This window comes from Mustela putorius, unplaced genomic scaffold, assembly GCF_011764305.1.
Source record: "Mustela putorius furo isolate JIRA1106 unplaced genomic scaffold, ASM1176430v1.1 tig00000695_pilon_pilon_pilon, whole genome shotgun sequence".
Lineage (NCBI taxonomy): Eukaryota > Metazoa > Chordata > Mammalia > Carnivora > Mustelidae > Mustela > Mustela putorius.
The window spans coordinates 2,724,689-2,744,986 of NW_025421447.1; the positions used below are offsets into that span (position 1 = coordinate 2,724,689).

Sequence of the window (20,298 nt, forward strand, 5' to 3'; positions counted from 1 at the left end):
CAGACTCCTTATAACTTGTGGAAGCTGCTCTTTTAAAAAAAAAGAAAGAAAGAAAGAAAGAAAGAAAGAAAGAAAGGAAAGAAAGAAAGAAAGAAAAGGGGGGGAAGGCAATGGTAAAAAATTTTTGGTTTTAAGACTGCTTATAAAGCATAAACAAGATTGGGAACACCATTATTAAGAGCGCTCTGGAAGAAGAAATGAATGAAAGACGGAGGATACGGAGAGATGGAAAGGCTGCTGCTCTCCATTCCCCAAAAAAGTTAATGAAGGGAGACACTCCATATGGCAGGAAGAAGGGAGATGAATCTTGAGGAGGCTGAAACCATTATCGGAGGTAAAAAGAGACAATAAGACCCCAAACAGGAAAAAAAATGTATTTAATACTTTAACAAAATGCAAAATAAAGTACCCAAGTTACAAAACATAAATTCCTTTGGTTCAGTAATCACACCACTATATTTACCTTCCAATGGCTACAGACATCATCCCCTCAAAGTGAAATCACACCATCCCCCTCATACTGAAGACATCATGCCAAAACTATCTCACATACCCCACTGTCCAGTGGAACCACAGGCGACTTACAAGAAGCTGGGCTGTGGGGCAGGACGAAGATGGGACCAGTTGGTCTGAAGGGAAAAGGGAGACTCTACACATGCAGAACAAGTCGGTGGGGGAGTTCTCTGCTGGGTCATGATGGGATGAATTATACCCCTGTACATGCTACGTGAGGCGGAGTCCCTTGATACAATCACACAGAAATATAGACAATTTGGCCACCCCGAGCATTCCCAGGGAGGAGAGAAATGAACAAATACAGAGAAGCCAGGAGAGAGGTGATGGCAACAAGAGGCAGATCACAGAATACCAGAGAATATCCAGTTCAGATCCTTAGTTTTACAGATGGGGGCAGATGAGGCCTAGAGAAATGAAATGTCTCACCAAGAGACACACAGTTCACGGCAGTCGGTATGAGAACTCCATACTACCTTTCAATATGAGCAAAAACAGAACGGGATGGACAAGAAATTGCCAGGCCTCCAAGGCACAGCCCAGAGCGGGGCTCTCACTGCAGTTCTTCTGCCTTTTGGGAAGAGTGCCTATGGGGTCTTAAGGCTTTCCTGGATGTCTCCTGAACTCTCAAGCACCAGGGGTCTTCTGGGTCTTTCTTGGGTCCCCGTGGCTCTGGGACCGAGGGATCCAGAGAAACTGAGAGCCAGGCCAGCTGACCGGGACAGAAGATGATGGTCTCTCAATTGCTCCCCACCGATCTTAGAAAAGTCATTATCAGCTCAGAATACAAAAGTAGCCATCTCGGCCTCGGCTATCATACCTAACTGGGGACAGAAAGAGGTCATGGAGATGGATTCTGTTGAAGGCTGAAAACTGGAAGAGGAGTTTGCAAAGCACACTCCTATTTTCTAGCTAGCTGAAAGTAGGTATTCAATCGATAGCTGAATGAATAAGAGCATAAATGAATACACGGAGACAATGAATGGTTCCATGAGAGATACTGGTTCTGTCACAGAGCCTTACGGAGGGGGCGCCTTCTTGAGCTGCTTGCTGGAACTGTGTGGGTATCACACTGTACCCTCGGCAAAGGAAATACAGGAGAGTCAACGCAGGTTTGAAGAATTCAATTAAATAATATGATTTGTCTGATTGGTAGAGATCTGGGGGAAAAGCAGGAAGCTATCCCTAAAGCAGCTGTTTTCTTTCACTTCTTTCTTCTCCCCAGTTCATGAACACAGTACACCACATCCCGGAGCCACAAAGACAGAACCACTGACACATCTCAAAACATGCATTTGAAGTGGTTCAAGAAACCTCTCTCCATCCTGTGCCCTCCCAGCAATCACTTCGTAGACATGGAGGCTGTGGTTGACTGTGACTGCGAGATCTGACTGCACTTCTCAAAGATGGCCTCGGCGGAGAGTTTGGGTAACCCCTGATCCAGCGGGCACTCATCCACCAGGCTGTTCATGGGCGTCGGGGGTAGTGGGGGCTCCTCCTCATCTTGACTCAGTCCAGGAAACAGGGAGTTACCCGCCCTGTCCAGTTCCTTGTCGGCCTGCTCCCGGCACACACCCTCTGTATCCGGCTGCCCGGAAGGGATCCGCATGGACTCAAAATATGCTGACAGGGCCTCCTGGAGCAGAGGGAGAAGTTTCTTCCGAGAGATCTGGGTGTTGCCCTGAAGATAGGCTTGGAGGTGCGGGTGGGCGCTGGGGGCAGGGGTCAGCTTCAGGGATGGAGAATGGGAGCGTTCCAGAACTCCGCAGATCTACAGAGGAGACAGGGTGGGTAGATGGTGCATAAGGTGGGGAAGTAAACAGCTGTGGTTTCCAAGTTAGAGACTTCTTTGACAGAAAAGCATTCTTTTTTTTTAAATTAAATCACCCAGTGTTCAGTATTATTGCTTTGAAAAAAGGCCCTTTAGCTAATAATATTTGGAAACAAGACACATTTGAAATCATATATTTCATTTAATTAATAAGTAAACCCAAGCCTGAAAAGATTAAGTATCTTGAGCAAAATCATGTAGATGATGGGAAAGTCTGAATTGCAACCCAGGACCCCAAGCTCCTGACATAGTGTTGTTTCAAGTGCTTAAAAACTGGATGGATCTTGATCCTTAGCTACAATGGGACAAATATCTAGATTGAGGTCAGGGGCAAGACAGAGGCATAAAGAATGAATAGATCAAAGATCAAAGTGGGGGCAGAAGGTACGCCAGGCACCGTGTGGGGTCTGACCACTTACAGTTATCATCTCATAGAATCGTCACAACTACCTTGTAAGATTGGTATTACCCTCATTTACAGGTAGGGAAACAGAGGCTTAGATGGATTAAGTCACTTGCCTAAGGTCATAGTTTGAATGAAGTAGAGCTAACACTTGAACCCAGAACTACCACCGAAGCCAGTGTTCTAAACCACTCTTTTATATAATTTCTACCATGGGAGGAAGAAGAAAAGGTAGGGTACACTGTGAGAAGAGGGGTACACTGGGGGAGACTTCAGCTATCTGCACAGCTTCAGAGAACAGCAAAGGGGGGGTGTGATGGTGAGAAGGCAAGGACATTTCAGAAGGTGGGGAAGGCCCTTCCCATGGCCCTTTCCTTCATGACATGATTAGTAAGAGCCACCATTCGCTGAGTGCTTACTCTGAGCTGAGCAATGCGCTTGCCATGCGACCTTATGTTTAATGATGACATCAGACTAATCAGTGGATGATACTAGCTATGTACAGACTCAGAAGTCAACTGACTTGCTTGAGCCCAAGGAGCAGGTAAGTGGCAAATCTGGGACAGAAAACATGTCTAGCCTTTTAAAACTATAGTTTTGGGGGCACCTGGGTGGCTCAGTCAGTTAAGCATCTGTCTTCAGCTCAGGTGATGATCCTGGGACCCTGGGATCAGCCCGGAATTGAGCTCTCTCTCAGCAGGCGGTCTGGTTCTCCCTCTCCCTCTGCCTGCCACTCCCCCTGCTTGTGTGTACTCGCTCGCGCTCTCTCTCTCTCACATAAATAAATAAAACTGTAGTTCTTCCCACAATGCCAAACTACCTTCCACTGAATGAAATTACATTTGCTTCCAGAAATGACTGAGCCATTCAGGAGTCTCTATAACATGGCTTTTTAATCTGATTTCAAGTTCCTTCTAGACAGGAACTGTGTCTCTAAGTCTCTTTGGAATCTTTCTTTCTCAACAATAGTAAGATTAAGGCTATTCACATTTAGAGAGAATGGGAATAAGCAAGGAGGGAGGATTCTGGAAAAAGGTCAAGGGACTCCTATGTAAATATAAGAATCAAGGGGCACCTGGTTGGCTCAGATGGTTAAGCATCTGCCTTCGGGTAAGGTCATGATCTCCACGTCCTGGGATCCAGCCCCATGTTGAACCCCATGTCCGGCTCCCAGCTCAGCAGGGAGTCTGCTTCTCCCTCGCCCTCTGCCTCACCCACTGTTTGTGTTCTCTCTCTCAAATGAGTAACTAAAATCTTAAAAAAAAAAAAAATATATATATATATATATATATATATATTAAAGAACCAAGGAGGTCTTCTTTTTTTTTTTTTTTTAAAGATTTATTAGAGAGAGAGAGAGAGCAAGTGAGCGCGTGAGTGCACATGCATGTAGAGGGGGGCAGGAGGGAGAATCTCAAGCAGACCCCCCACTGAGTGCTGACCAACCCACCCACCCCACCCCCCCCCCCCACCAACCCATGAGGGGCTCCATCCTACAACCCATGAGATCATGACCTGAGTGGAAATCAATAGTCATACACACACTCAACAGACCTGGCCACCGAGGCGCTTCCCAAGGACAGGTTTTTATAGCACACGGTGGTGCTTACAAGCAGAGCTCTCTATACAGACCTCAGGCTGGAGAAGAGACAGACTCACCGTCATTCGGAGTGCTGCATGGGGACAGAAAATAGCCAGCTGCCGCACTGGCTCATTATGAGTGTTGAAAAAGATAGTCATGGTGACCAAGACATCACAGCTGTGAGCCTGGCAGAAAGCATGGAGATCTGCAATGAGGCCAGACCTCTGCAGAAAGGCCTGAAAGAGAACAAACAGGGCAGCGATAAGGGCTACAGCAGGACCCTCCTTGTCATCAGCAACGAATTATGCTCACAAAGGGTTTCTTCCCATGTTAACCTAGGGCTTATACTCCTTAAGAAAGGCGTCTCATATTTACTCTGTGTTATCTATGTGCTGGGAAGCAATAGGTAGGACAGGGAGAATATAGGTTTTAGGTTCAGATAGAGTTGGTTTGAAACTCAGTTCTATGACCTATTAGCTATATGCTCAAGGAGTTTCTTTAAGCACCTCGGCCTTGAGTTTCTTCATTTGTAAAATGAGGATTAAACCGTTATTAAAAGTGATTGTTTTATTTATTTTTTAAAAAGTGATTGTTTTCAGCGTAACAGTATTCATTATTTTTTCACCACACCCAGTGCTCTATGCAATCCGTGCCCTCCTAGCCAAGAGAAACCTAAGGAGATATGTTGATTAAATCTAATATGGTATCCTGGATGGGATCTCGGAACAGCAAAAGGATACTAGGCAATGTTGATAATTTTACCACTTAAAATTTTTCACATTTAAATATATTCATTTGGAACAAGACGGGATCGGGAGGGAGACAAACCATAAGAGACTCTTAATCTCACAAAATAAACTGAGGATTGCCAAGGGGAGGGGGGTTGGGAGAGGGGGGTGGGGTTATGGACATGGGGGAAGGTATGTGCTATGGTGAGTGCTGTGAAGTGTGTAAACCTGGAGATTCATAGACCTGTACCCTTGGGGCTAATAATACATTATATGTTAATAAAAAATAAAAAATTATATAAATATTAAAAAAAAGTGATTGTTTTAAAACTTAAAGCACTATCACGTGTGGAACATGGCTAGCATGTACAAGATTCTCCTGCTCTTGCCATCAAACAAGCAAGGCCTTTGTCTCAGAGGTATTTTTATTCTAAGACAGAACAATGGGGCATACAAATAACAACAGACCGGCCAGCTGTGTCCTTGACTCTTCCTTCTTTGCCAATCTCAACTCTTTCAAGTCTCAGGTAGTATTTTCTCTACTGGATACTACCATCAGCTATTTCAGACAGGGCTTTGCTGATACATTTTTTTTTTTAAGATTTTACTTATTTATTTGACACAGAGAAATCATAAGTAGGCAGAGAGGCCAGGCAGAGAGAGAGGGGGAAGCAGGATCCATGCTAAGCTGAGAGCCGAATGTGGGGCTTGATCCCAGGACCCTGAGATCATGACCTGAGCCGAAGGCAGAGGCTTAATCCACTGAGCCACCCAGGCGCCCCTGCTGACACATTTTTTTTTTTTTTAAAGATTTTATTTATTTGACAGACAGAGATCACAAGTAGGTAGAGAGGCAGGCAGACAGAGAGAGAGAGGGAAGCAGGCTCTCCGCTGAGCAGAGAGCCCGATGCGGGACTCGATTCCAAGACCCGAGATCATGACCTGAGCCGAAGGCAGCGGCTCAACCCACTGAGCCACCCAGGTGCCCTGCTGACACATTTCTAATGTGTTGATTTGTGTTGATTTGTACTGTGTCAATTTATTTAGCAAGCCTTTTCTGTTCTTTTTTTTTTTTTTTTAAAGATTTCATTTATTTGTCAGAGAGAGTGAGCACAGGCAGGCAGAATGGCAGGCAGAGGCAGAGGCAGAGGCAGAGGGAGAAGCAGGCTCCCTGACAAGCAAGGAGCCCGATGTGGGACTCGATCCCATGACGCCGGGACCATGACCTGAGCCGAAGGCAGCTGCTTAACCAACTGAGCCCCCCAGGCGTCCCAAGCCTTTTCTGTTCTTATGTTTCTCAAATGAGGCAGCAAGGGAAGAGACCTGGCTTTCTTGTCTTATTGAATTTATTTAGTATTTTTACATAGTTTTTAGTAGAAAGCTGTATAGATGATGAAGGAATGTGTTCAGATCAGGTTGTCAAATGATTTAAATCAATATGACATAGAACCAGCAATAAAATACCATTATCGGGTGCCTGGGTGGCTCAGTGGGTTAAGCCACTGCCTTCGGCTCAGGTCATGATCTCAGGGTCCTGGGATCGAGTCCCACGTCGGGCTCTCTGCTCAGCAGGGAGCCTGCTCCCCTCCCTCTCTCTCTCTGCCAGCCTCTCTACCTACCTGTGATCTCTCTCTGTCAAATAAATAAATAAAATCTTTAAAAAATAAATAAATAAATAAATAAATAAATAAAATACCATTATCAAAGTTATATTCAGTCACCCATTCAACAAAATTTACTGAGCACCCACTGTTGCCAGGTACTGTCAAAGGTGCTAGAGATACAGCAGAAACAAAAGAGATAGGGTCCCACCTCTGGTGGAGCTGATAAACTACCAGGAATATAAGTAATAAACAAGGAAACCACAAAATTGGTTATTTCAGTCCATTAAGTGCTATGAACAATATTCAAAAATTAAGAGATTTTTGAGCACAGAGGATATTATGTCAGTAATAGCAGTCAGGAAAAACTTCTTAAAAGAGGGGACATCTGAATTAAGATCTGAGTGATAAGAAAGAGCCAGCTCTGCAAAGGGAAAAGCCAGTGCAAAGGCCCTGAGATGGGAATGAGCTTAACGGTTCCAGGGCACAGAAAGAAAATTAGTGTGGCTGCAGCACTGTGAGTGCAGGAGTGGGGCTGGAAGGAGATGAGGACAGAGAGAGAGATGAAGGCCAGAACAAGGAGGGCCCTGTAAACCATACCAGGGCCTTTAGATTCTATTCGGAATGCAAAGAGGGATGCCGAGGTGGCTCAGTCGTTAAGCGTCTGCCTTCAGCTCAGGTCATGATCCCAGAGTCCTGGGATTGAGTCCCACATCGGGCTCCCTGCTCAGCAGGAAGCCTGCTTCTCCCTCTCTCTCTGCCTGCTGCTCCCCAACTGTGTGTGCTCTTTCTCTCTCTCTCTCATAAATAAATAAATAAATAAATAATCTTAAAAAAAAAAAAAAAGAATGCAATGAAAAGGCAGCAGAGGGAGAGGGCTGATTTGACTGACTTACATCTTTTTTATTTTGTGGTTTTTTTTTTTGGACTTACATCTTATAGAGATCACTCTGGCTGCTGTGGGGAACATGGTTTGCAGGGTGCAAAAGCAGAAAAACCAGTATGCAGCCTATCACGATGGTGTAGTGAGGGGTCATGGACTGTTGGAGTGACAGCAGACATGACAAAAGGTACACAGGTACGAGATACATTACGGAGGGGAGCCAGGAGTGAGGGGCAACGTTGCACATATAACTGAGGGCTGTCTCTCCCCACCCACACTTCCACCTTGCTCTTACCTCCAAATCCATATATATTGCACTAATGGCCACCTTGGTGCCTTGTCGGAAGATGGTCTTCTGGTCCTTTCTCAGCATCTGCTCAGTGGTCAGTCCTAGACAATGGATGTGAGACCAGGGGTCAAATAAGAGAGCCCAGGGTCCCCTGACCAGGAAGGTGAGTACACCAAGATGGGTCAAGGATGAGGAAAAACACAGCCCCTTTTTGGAGGCAATAGGGAGATAACCAAGAATGTAAATTACATAATAAAAAATTATTTTAAATAACTAAGTCACAATAGTTGCTGTTTCCCCTTTCTTCACAGTTTTAACTTTCTACAAGTACATGTGGTACTTTTTTTTTTTTTTTAATGTCAACAGGTGGTATCTGGGCAAAAAAAGTTTTTTGTTCTCCTCCTTTGTCCTATGTATATTCACCCTTAATGTTTCTTCTACTTCCCTAAACAATCATCTAGATCTCATTCAGATAATTTAGTATTCTTTCAGCAGATTTTACTTATATACCTATATTCCCTGATTAGACTAGAAACCTGACAATCTTTTTTTAAATTTTTTTTAAAAAGATTTTATTTATTTAACAGACAGAGATCACAAGTAGGCAGAGAGGCAGGCAGAGAGAGAGGGGGAAGCAGGCTCCCCACTGAGCAGAGAGCCCGATGTGGGGCTCTATCCCAGGACCTTGGGATCATGACCTGAGCTGAATGCAGAGGTTTTAACCCACTAAGCCACCCAGGAGCCCCAAAACCTGACGATCTTATATATTCCTCCTATTCCTACCCAATAGCCAGCATAGAACAATCTAGTAAATGATTAGTAAGTTCATGATCAGACTCACATACTACCTTGGTTCTCTCTGCCATAAAGCTTAAATCATTATGCATACTCTGGAATTGTTTCAATGGTGTTCAAGAGTACAATGAACAATCAGGGTGCCTGGGTGGCTCAGTTGGTTAAGCAGCAGTCTCTGGATTCTGGCTTGGGTCATGATCTCAGGGTCATGAGATTGAGCCCATGTTGGGCTCTGTGCTGAGCATGGAGCCTGCTCAGGATTTTCTCTCTCCCTCTGTGCCGCTCCCTGCCAACTCTGCATGCTCTCTGTCTCTCTAAAAAAAAAGTACAATGGGGGTGCCTGGGTAGCTCAGTGGGTTAAAGCCTCTGCCTTTGGCTCAGGTCATGATCCCAGGGTCCTGGGACAGTGGCCCGCATCTGGCTCTCTGCTCAGCAGGGCACCTGCTTCCCTTCCTCTCTCTCTGCCTACTTGTGATATCTGTCAAATAAATAAATAAAATCTTTAAAAAAGTACAATGAACAAGTCTTGCCCATCTGTTTTCTCACGTGGAAGGGAGAGAAGTCAGTTTACTGTTTCACACCTGATACATCAAACTTTGCCTTTTGTAGAGAGTCAAAGATGTCATTTCTCTTGGGCAGATCTGGGAAGAGGGCCTCCAGTTTCTCCACATATTTGCTGTCTTTTGGGGTTGCCTTTCCAACTTTCACGTCCATGTTGACACAGTCCAGGATGATTGTTCCTGTAGAGACAAGACAGAACTCAAATCCTATGGCCTTCCATTCATGACCTCTAGAACACACATAACCCTCGAACCAGATGGACATAATACAGAGAAGACCATGTGGCAAACTCACTGAAAATGAAACAAGAAACTGGGACTATGTCTTGAGTAAGACTTCCCAAATCCAAACTAAAATGTAAGTAGGAAAACGGTGAAAAGGCAGAAAGGGTGCCCGAGCATCCCAATAATTGGAGATCTTGAAACCAAGTCAGAGAGAGATGACCTCCCTTTTGTAGGCCAAATTCCATTAAAGAAACTTAGAAGTTGGGATAGAGTCTCACATCAGGCTCCCTGCTCAATGGAGAGTCTCCTTCTCCCTCTCCCCTTGCTTGTGCTCTCTCTGACAAATAAAATCTTTTAAAAGGGGGCACCTGGGTGGCTCAGTGGGTTAAAGCCTCTGCCTTCAGCTCAAGTCATGATCCCAGGGTCCTGGGATTGAGCCCCGCATTGGGCTCTTTGCTCAGCAGAGATTAAATAAATAAATAAATAAATAAAATCTTTAAAAAGAAAGAAGGAATGAATGAATGAGGATCCAGACTTTAACAAAAAAAAAAAAAAAAGGCCTTTCTACTCTCCTAAACCAAAAGCCACCCTCACCATGCAGAAGGGCTGCAGTTTGCCCATCCAAAATCTCTGGTGCCCCCTGCAGGATTCTCTCAGTCACCAGGGTAGCGCAGGACCCCACCAGCTCAACGCAAACGTGGCAGGGAGGGCAGTGTTTCTGCTCGATGGGCCGATGGTCTAGCACCTCTACCACTGCCTCCTCTAGGGCTGCATCACTTCTGTGGGGGGGGAAAGAGAAAGAAAGATAGGTAGGGGCACTCCAGCCGGTTCTAACCAAATCTCCACCTCACCCATGAAGGAAAATGCACATCTTGGGCAAACCACAGGGAACTTTGGGCACTTCCACCTCTGCCTCACTGTTCTCAATTCTTTTCTTTCATGCTGTAACTGAAGTCATCTTTAAATAGTGTGTAAGTGAATTTGGTGAAGTATCAGCCACAAGTATCTTATCCATGTATCTGATGCCCTTCGCAGTTTTCTTTCTGACTGACACCCTTGACATCAAATCTCTCATTTAAATCTCTTCTGTCATCTCAATCCACTCAATACCCAAATTCCATACAGTTCACCAGATTCTATGGCTTCTATCCCCATCCCCCCACCATGGCTCTGCTACTGCCTTATTCTAGACCCTCAATATCTCTCACCCAAATCATTCCAATAGTTTTCCTAACCAAAGACCTACTCCCAATCTTGGACACACCCGCCCCCCCCGCCCCCCCAGCTCTTGGCGACAAAGCAGCTGAATGATCATTTGAAAAATGCAGATTTGATTCTGTTAGGATCTGGAATAAATATAACTCACAATAGTCCCCCACTACCCTAACACCAAGTCTAGTCTCCTTGGCAGGGCCTGCAGGGTCTCCACCATCTGGTCTCCACTGACCTCACTAGTCTCACCTCTTCATCTATCCTACTTCTCTGTCACATTTTATGCTCCAGTCAGGCAAAACAAATTCCAGTTCTCCCATTCACTATGCTATTTCATGCCTGCCTGGCTTTGCTCATATTAATTCCTTTCTCCGCCTGGATTGCTCTTCCTAACTACTTTGCCTCCCCACTCCAGGAGCAAACACTCAAGAATGAGATCAAGGGTCAACTCTCTTAGGAAACCTTTCCTCACACCCTCCACTCCCCTTGAGTACATTTAACTACCCCATCCTTCATGCACTTCTTGTCCTCTATAGTGTCGGTTATCACACACCTCTAATACCCATCACAATACAACTGAGATATTGCCTTATGTAGGAAATAATTAAAAAATTAAAAATTAAAAATAGAGTTGCAAGCATTATTCAAAGGCTTCTACTACAATAAATCTGCCACAAAATAATGATACCAAAGGCACATTTAAATGATTTGAGTTCTCCTTCAGTTTGACCTCTCCATGTTTCTATTTCTTTTTGTTTACTTACATAACTGAAGAACTAACAGTATTTCCTGTTGATTTTCTGTATCTGATATGACCTAGCAATCACAAGTAGCCTGCGAGATCCCCAAGAGAAGAAATTCTTTCTTCCTCTCTTTATTTCTTACTCATCAGAACTCGACATGGCACATGATAAATATCGGCTTAACTTCCTTCTACTTACTTGGGTAAGACATGATGGTCAACAAGGACAAGGGTAAGTCGGCCAGCTTGGTGCAAGGCATGGAGGTCAATCTCATCCCGGAAAATCAAGAGGGACTCTGGAATGTTAATCTTCTGAAGGAAGAAGACATTGTCACCACGTAGAGGTAGCTCAGCACGATTTATATTTAAGACTGGCACAAAGACTTCCTCAGCCTCTGTCGTCTGGATAAGGAAAGTGAAAAGAACACGTTTGGGGATAAACAGGAAAAATGTTTGGGGGTAAATGGGAAAAATATCAAGATTATTGGGACTAAAGGAGATGTGATCTTGGGTAAGTTACTGCCTTTTTCAAAGCCACAATTACCCAGTTGATAAAAATAAAAGGACAACTCTTGCCCTCTCTCCTTCTTAGCATAACATGAAGGTCAACAAGAAAACTCATGGAAAAGACCTAGTTCTAGATGTTGCAGAGAAGGGATTACCAGTCTTCAAGAGCTGACCTGGGCATGACATCACTGGTACCCAGAAGAATTCAATAATCAACTGCTGAATATTGCTTTATGATTTATAAATTCTTCAAAATACTTCTATTCATTTGATCCTCCCAGCAACATTGCAAAATAGTATCATTTCAGTTTCTACAGATGGTAACCTGAGACTCCACAAAGTTAAGGAATTTAACTGACCCAAGACTAAATAGTGTTAAGTCGCAGAGTTGGGTCTTGCACCCAGACCTTTTCATTCTAAGGGACTCTGTCACTAAGGACTCACCTTTGCCAGGTAAAAAGCCAGGGCAAGAGCTGACACCATGGAGTCCAAATCACAGGCTTCATTTCCCAGCACAACGTGTAGCGGCCGGGACTCCTGGTGAGGAAAGAGAATGGGACACTAGAAGCATCTCTATTTCCATTTACCTTACATGAGAGCAGGGCTTCACACACCTCTTTTTTTTTTCTTAATTAATTTATTTATTTGACCGACAGAGATCACAAGTAGGCAAAGGCAGGCAGAGAGAGAGAAGGGGAAGCAGGCTCCCGGCTGAACACAGAGCCTGATGTAGGGCTCGATCCCAGGACCCTGGGATCATGACCTGAACCCACTGAGCCACCCAGGCGCCCCACACACCTCTTCTCACTGATCCTCACAGAGGAAGTAGACCAGATAATCTTACAGGTCCTCATTTCATGGATGAGGATATTGACTAGCTGAGAGGACAGCCAAGTTCAGCTAAGTTTAAGCATTCCACCTGCACCCCGTAAGTAGAAGAGTGACCTTTCTTCTACTACACCGTCTCCTTGTCAACTTAAAAAAAGAACAGCAATAAATAATTCTCTAACTTCTTATGCTTCTTTGGGCACTGGAGAACTCAAAGGTAGAGCAGTTGAGGTAGCTGACGGATTCAAGCCATTATCAACCCAATTTGGTTTTTGTTCCCCAACCCCCGCCATTTTCAAAATATGGAAAAGCATCCTTATAGTTCTGAATCCTAAGAGGTGAAGAGCTCTTGAAAATAAAGGTAAAAATAAAATCTACTCCAGTCATCTAGCCCATGAAAACTCCCCCAAACCAGAGAAGCCACACTGATAACCAGATTCAACCAACACTCTCACTACCCAGGACCCAGACACTTTTCCCCAGCAGGTTCAGATTAAAATAAGAACACCTGGGGCACCTGGGTGGTTCAGTGGGTTAAAGCCTCTACCTTCGGCTCAGGTCTATGATCTCAGGGTCCTGGGAGAGAGGCTCGCAGTCAGGCTCTCTGCTCAATGGGGAGCCTGCTTCCCTTCCTCTCTCTCTGCCTGCCTCTCTGCCTACTTGCTATCTCTGTCTGTCGAATGATTAAATAAAATCTCAAAAACAAACAAAACAGAACAAGAACACTTGCTACTGCTGGAACTTTTATTTATTTATTTTTAAAAGATTTCTTTATTTGACAGACAGAGATCAACAAGTAGTATTTATTTATTTTTTAAAGGGCATTTATTTATTTATTTATTTGTTTATTTTAAGATTTTATTTATCCACTTGACAGAGAAAGAGATCACTAGTAGGCAGAGAGGCAGGCAGAGAGTCAGGAGGAAGCAGGCTCCCTGTTGAGCAGAGAGCCCCATGTGGGGCTCAATCCCAGGACCCTGAGATCATGACCTGAGCTGAAGGCAGAGGCCTAAGGTAGATACTTTTAAGAATTATTATTTCAGGGGGCGGCTGGGTGGCTCAGTCATTAAGCGTCTGCCTTCAGCTCAGGTTATGATCCCAGGATACTGGGATCAAGCTCCACATCAGGCTCCCCTCTTCAGCGGGAAGTCTGCTTCTCCCTCTCGCACTCCCCTGCTGTGCTCCTGCTCTTGCTCTTTCTCTCTCTATCAAATAAATAAATGAAATCTTAAAAAAAAAAAATCTCTTTAGGGGCACCTGGGTGGGTGGGTTAAGCCTGGGTCAGTGGGTTAAGCCTCTACCTTTGGCTCAGGTCGTGATATCTGGTTCCTGGGATTGAGCCCCACATAGGGCTCTCTGCTCAGCAGGGAGCCTGCTTCCCCCTATCTCTCTGCCTGCCTCTCTGCCTACTTGTGATCTCTTTCTCTGTGTCAAAAATAAATAAATAAATAAATACATACATATATATATATATATATATATGAATTATTATTTCAGGGATGCCTGGGTGGTTCAGTCGGTTGGCCGTCTACCTTCGGCTCAGGTCTTGATCTCAGGGATTGAGACCCACATTGGGCTCCCTGCTCAGTGATGAGTCTGCCTCTCCCTCTGCCTGTTGCTTCCTCTGCTTGTGCTCAACTCTCTCTGACAAAGAAATAAATACAAATCTTTTTTAAAAAAAGGAATTATTATTTCATTCCAGGAATGAGCGTTCTGCCAGATACAATGAGAACATAAAGTCCATGGCTCAGCTTAGGGCACAAGAATTCTCTCTTACTTTTGAACTTCTATTTCAGCTGCCCTCTGACAAAAGAAGGGGTAAAAGACAAAATGAGACATACCAGTTATAGCAGAGTCTCCTAATTTTAGTACTATTGGCATTTTGGACTGGATCATCCTTTGCTGTGGGTGGGGGCTGTCCTGTGCAAGCGAGGGTGTTTGGCAGCATCCTGATTCTACCCACTAGATGCCAGGAGCAATCTCAGGCATGACAATAAAAAATGTCTTCATATTTGCCAAATATTCCGGGGGTGGAGGGGGAGGGCAGGCAAAAATCACTACCAGCTAAACACTACTGGGTTACAGACAGGTGAAAAACCAAACACTCTGCTTCAATCAGGAAAGATTTGCTAGAAGCAAGAGTTTCAAAAAGTAGGAAAGGGGTTCAGGGGAGCAAAACAGCAATGAATGGTTATCAAGTAATGTGCTATAGGAGGAAAGGGAATCTAAGCGAACCTAGAATCATTTTGCCTATTTGGCTGTTACCCACTCCTTTCCCTCCCCCAGAAAGCTACAGCCAGAAAGGGATAATTTTACAAGACCTCTGGTGACATAAATTGCCCTAACTAGTGACTAGATAGGTTTTTTTTTTTAAGCTTTAATTATTTAAGTAATTTATATACCCAACATGGTGCTCAAACTCACAACCCAGAGATCAAGAGTCAGAGGCACTTCCAACTCAGCCAGCCACGCACCCCAAGTTTTTTTGTTTTAAGCTACCTTTTGCGCATCTCTGACTCCCAACACCCCAGAGAAGTACAAAACGCAGAGGTTACCTGTTGAGGTTTTGCTGAAAGGACCTCTGGGGAAAGTGTGTCCTTTGGTTCTTCCCTGCACCCATTTCTCCAAGGCACCTCATAAGTGGTAGCCCACACTCACTCATACTGAACAGGAGGGGAGAGCAGAGGTTCTTCCCCAACATTAAACTCTTTTCCTATATAATATGAGAATTCAGTCCTATGGTAACTCTTCTAACTCACAAGTCCGCCTCCTGGTACAAGAGAAAGCAGCCCCCCCTCCCATTTCTTGGATATCAAGAACTGCCCAGATGTCTATGGACCCAAGGGACAACAAAGCGGTCGAGGTGAGTGGCTGCAGAGATAAGGAGCTCACTGAAGTGGTAAGACGGGCACCATGGTCCCTAGAAAGGGAACCGTATTATAGACACACGTGGTCATACGGTTCTGACTCTGGAGAAGAAAGGGATGTGGAACGGCGGGAAGGCCGAGCAAGCGGGACAGACCTAGTGCTAGACCCCCAAGGAACTTTCCAAAACTCACTCCCATTAGGGCTGGTTCAGCTGAATCAGGACAAGTCAGATGAGCAGCACAGAGAGAAGGCTAAGCAGAAAAGCAGAAAGAAGGGACCACATACAACCAACTCTGAGGAGAAAGGAAATCCATGGGAAGGTGAACAACTAACCCCTTGCTCAGGCAAGCCAAGAGAGCAGCCAAAAGGAATGAATACAAGAGGAATCCTCTGGCACTTTTGCCACATCTTGGAAGAGGACTGAGCAGGTGACTGTGGTGGCCTTCCTTTCGCCATCAGGGTCCACCATCACCCCAGTCTGTCCAGTCTATGCATCACCCACAAGACATGTTGTGCATATCCCCAGCTGTGCCCTTCAAGCTCTTTGTTCTTCTGTCAGAAAGCAGCAGAACTGTCATTTGAAGAGATCACAGACTAGGGTTGAATCCTGGCTCTGCTGCTGCTGCTGCTTCTAAAGATTTCACGTATTTATTTGACAGAGAGAGAGAGAGAAAACACAAGCAGGGGGGAGTGGCAAAGGGGGAGGGAGAAGCAGACTCCCCATTGAGCAGGGAGCCCAATTCAGGGCTCGATCCCGGAACACTGGGATCATGACCTGTGCAGACACCCAAATGACAGAGCCACCCAGGTCCACACTGCTCCCCCCACGTCCAGCTCTGCTTCTTACTTGCTGTGGGATTTGGGCCTCTCTAAGCTTCATTTTTTTGTTTTATTTTTAAATTTATTATTCTTTTTATTTTTTTTAAAGATTTTTTTAAATTTATTTGACAAAGAGAGAGAGAGATCACAAGTAGGCAGAGAGGCAGGTGGGGGTGGGGGTGGGGGGAAGCAGGCTCCGCGCTGAGCAGAGAGCCGGAGGCAGGGCTTGATCCCAGGACCCTGAGATCATGACCTGAGCCGAAGGCAGAGGCTTAACCCACTGAGCCACCCAGGCACCCCATCATTTTTGGTTTTAAAAATGGTCGTACTGTAACCAATTTCATGAAGTTGTTCTGAGGATTAAATGTGATAACCGAGAAGTGCCTACTCTGTGGTTGGAAAGATGAACTGGCTTCCATCTTCTTTCTCTACCTGTCCCTCCTGGTTCATGCATGCCACCTAAAGCCCCTGACTCTGTGTTGCCTTCCATGACCACCCACACCATAGCAATCCTCTTCCTCCAGACCTCCAGCTGCCAGCACTTGTGGCTCTCATATGGAACTCGCTATCTTTTCGTGGGCATGTGTCTTAATCTTTAAACATAGTTTATGACTCTGGTGACTGAACACTCTGCTGTTCAAAGAGGGACACTCTGAGAATGAAAAGGGGTGCAATTATCCGTTATGCGTGAACAAACTGAAACTCTCCTGCCCTGTGTAAAAGTCAAGCACCCAGGGTCCCTGGGTGGCTCAGTGGGTTAAGCCGCTGCCTTCAGCTCAGGTCATGATCTCAGGGTCCTGGGATCGAGTCCGGCATCGGGCATCGGGCTCTCTGCTCAGCAGGGAGCCTGCTTCCCTCTCTCTCTGCCTGCCTCTCTGTCTACTTGTGATCTCTGTCTGTCAAATAAACAAATAAAGTCTTAAAAAAAAAAAAAGTCAAGCACCCACATTTCCTGAAAAGTTTAACATAGCTTAATGGAAACACTCAAACTTATAAAAGAGTCTCAGTCTAAATTGTGTCTTTCTTTACACAAGAAACAACAGTACAGCCTCTGGGGACTGGATGAGGAGAAGTAAAAAAGATCTTGTTCGGGGCGCCTGGGTGGCTCAGTGGGTTAAGCCGCTGCCTTCGGCTCGGGTCGTGATCTCAGGGTCCTGGGATCGAGCCCCGCATCGGGCTCTCTGCTCAGCAGGGAGCCTGCTTCCTCCTCTCTCTCTGCCTGCCTCTCTGCCTGCTTGTGATCTCTGTCTGTCAAATAAATAAATAAAATCTTTAAAAAAAAAAAAAAAAAGATCTTGTTCTTTTTAATTTCGGATCTTCTTTGTATTTAAGTTTTTTCACTGTGTGTATTTACCATTTCTACAATTAAAAGCTAGCTAAATCGTTGGCCATCGCCTGTATGTCTTGCCACCAGTTCCTCTGCTAACAGTCCTAGAGTTCGATTTTCTTATTTCTCCCAGCCCTAGCTAGGCTGTGTGAAAAGATCTCCAAGATACAACTTCACCTTCACAAATTTGGAAAAAAAAAATATCTAGATTTTGTTCCTTAGGAGATGAATTCGGCAAAAAAAAAAAAAAAAAAAAAAAGAGGGGGGGGTCAGGATACCACCAATACTGGAAAAACCCAGTATTTTTCAGCTTCAGACTGCTGTAGGAGATATGCTATTAGCCTGGAGGGACTCAAAAGCGTAGATCCTGCAGGATGGATGCATGCAATGAAAGGCTATTTGGTGAGGTTTTGGGTCCAAGGGCTCTTTACCAAATGGTGGAAAGGACACCCATCATTTGGGTTACTGTTGGGAGGGGGGGGGATTCCACTGCTTAGCACTCAGAAGACTGCCACAAAGATTCTACACTGGACCTTCAATGACCTCCCTACAGTGGAAATCACAGGTAATGAAACAAATTGGCTCCAAATTGCTCTATGCTGGGGTGCCTGGGTGGCTCAGTCGTTAAACCCCCACCTTCGGCTCAGGTCATGATCCATCCCCGCATCTGGCTCTCCCTCTCCCACTCCTCCTGCTTGTATTCCCTCTCTCACTGTCACTCTATGTCAAATAAATTTTAAAAAACCTTTAAAAACAAAACAAATTGCCCTATGCATTAAATCAATGTTTCCCAAAACTGCATCTCATAAGGAAAAATTCGGTGCAACTGGTAATATTAAAATGGTCCTTTGCCCACCCAGGCACCCCTAGGATTTGTTAAAGACCAGAATTTATCCACCAGGGGAATTTGCAGGGTTTAAGACACTTCAAAAGGGAGCACCTGGGGGCGCCTGGGTGGCTCAGTGGGTTAAGCCTCTACCTTCGGCTCAGGTCATGATCCCAGGGGCCTGGGATCCAGTCCCGCATGGGGCTCTCTGCTCAGCAGGGAGCCTGCTTCTCCTCATCTCTCTCTCTCTGTCTGTCTCTCTGCCTATTTGTGATCTCTCTCTGTGTGTCAAATAAATAAATAAAATCTTAAAAAAAAAAAAAAAAAGGAGCACCTGGGTGGCTCAGTTGTTAAAACCTCTGCCTCTCGTTCAGGTCATGATCTCAGGGTCCTGAGATGGAGTCCTGCATCGGGCTCTCTGCTCAGTGGGGAGTCTGCTTCCCCCTCTCTGCCCGCCTCTCTGCCTACTTGTGATCTCTCTCTGTGTGTCAAATAAATAAATAAAATCTTAAAAAAAAAAAAAGCCACTTCAAAAGGAAAGCATAGTCAACCATTTGTCTAGGTCTCCACATGGGCAGTGTCACTTGAAGTAGAGGGCCAGGTGACCTCCTAGAACCTCGCTCTGGTCAGCTTTTTGCTGCTAACTGTAAAGAGCCTAATGTTGCCTAATCAGTCCGCATGGCTGGGAGATTCCAACTAGCTTAGAGTACCAAAAATAAGCCAAAATAAGTACCCAAAATAAGTCAAGCTTATAGTTTTGATTCCAAACACACTTCGCGCTTATCCCTTCCAGGCAGGGGATTCTTACATAATTTAAGTGCGTTAAGGCCGAGGAAGAAAACTGGAGGCAAAGGAATGCAAGTTTGGGGTCAACAATAAGTATGCCTGCAATACTGAGCACGTTTAGCTTAAAAATAGATTTAAAGTAAAACATGATTTTCTAATCTAGAAGGAGTTCGGCCCGCCGGACGAAAACAGCTCTTCTGAGGTAGTAAGGCCGTGGGCAAAGGTTCTCTCGCACCCCCGGGTCTCACCTGGAGGCCAATGGGCCAAAGAGGGCGGGTAAGCGGTGAACTGAAAGAGGGGCGGGGAGAAAAGGATAAATAAACTAGCGCGGCACGACAGGCGGTGGCACGGCCCTCCACCTTTTGACGGAACTGACCAGGCGACCACGAGCAGAGGCTCAGACACAGGTCCCAGATCCACGATTCCTCCTCCCAGCTCTAGGGGAGACCCCAAAGGCAGAAGCCAAAAACCGGGAGACTGAGCAGCATTCCCCTCAGCTAGGTTCTCTTGCCTCACTACCCCGGCCCCAAGCCTGATCTGATCCCAAGCCCCCACCCCACAATGCCGTGTTCCCTCCCTACACACCATCGGGGCTCCCCAGATTCCGTATTTTCTTTCTAGACCTCATGCTTCATTCCTTACGATCACAGACTGGGATTCGTTACCTGCAGAGCGGCTCGACAACCCTGCAGGTAGTCCTCCATGGTGAAGTCCCGGGTGTGCCACCGCCCCTGGCCGTGGAGAGGTTACCAGGCGAATGCGCCCCGCCCGGGGACTCAGGGGCTAGGGGCGAAAGTCAGGAGGCGGGACTCGAACCCGTCACACAGCTATTCTGCCCCAACCCCCCGGAGGAAGTGCGTAATCCGGCACTCCTGGAGTGCGACGTCGCCCCGCCCGCATTGGCGGAGGCGGAGCTCTGCGCCCAAAGACTCACGGGACGCCCTTCCCAGACGCGCGAAGCGGGGCTTGGCGC

The 20,298-nt window shown here is 45.6% G+C and overlaps 1 protein-coding gene across 2 annotated transcripts; it reads right to left on the minus strand.

Annotated features, from left to right (window-relative positions):
• Positions 1-358: 358 nt before the first annotated feature.
• On the minus strand, positions 359-20,221 carry PRUNE1 (prune exopolyphosphatase 1). Of its 2 annotated transcripts, XM_004776774.2 has the most exons (8): positions 19,991-20,221; positions 12,316-12,408; positions 11,564-11,766; positions 10,005-10,189; positions 9,207-9,365; positions 7,837-7,931; positions 4,407-4,565; positions 359-2,284 (listed from the first exon to the last, which is right to left on the minus strand). In XM_004776774.2, exons 1-8 carry the CDS (start codon positions 20,027-20,029, stop codon positions 1,856-1,858), a joined length of 1,362 nt encoding a protein of 453 aa, XP_004776831.1. In that variant the 5' UTR covers positions 20,030-20,221; the 3' UTR covers positions 359-1,855. The 2 variants fall into 2 exon arrangements, with proteins under 2 accessions (XP_004776831.1, XP_012903401.1); XM_013047947.2 differs by lacking the exons at positions 10,005-10,189; positions 12,316-12,408; positions 19,991-20,221 and having other exon boundaries at positions 11,564-11,700.
• Between the last annotated feature and the right edge of the window lie 77 nt (positions 20,222-20,298).

Bases quoted from the DNA above. Each gene is read 5' to 3' on its own strand.
- PRUNE1 (XM_004776774.2), bottom strand. From the start codon at position 20,029: ATGGAGGACTACCTGCAGGGTTGTCGAGCCGCTCTGCAG. The intron at 7,932-9,206 runs GTGTGAAACAGT...TCCATTGTCTAG, and splicing joins GGCAAAGTTTGATGTATCAG to GACTGACCACTGAGCAGATG. The intron at 4,566-7,836 runs GTAAGAGCAAGG...GTTCTCTTTCAG, and splicing joins CAATATATATGGATTTGGAG to GCCTTTCTGCAGAGGTCTGG.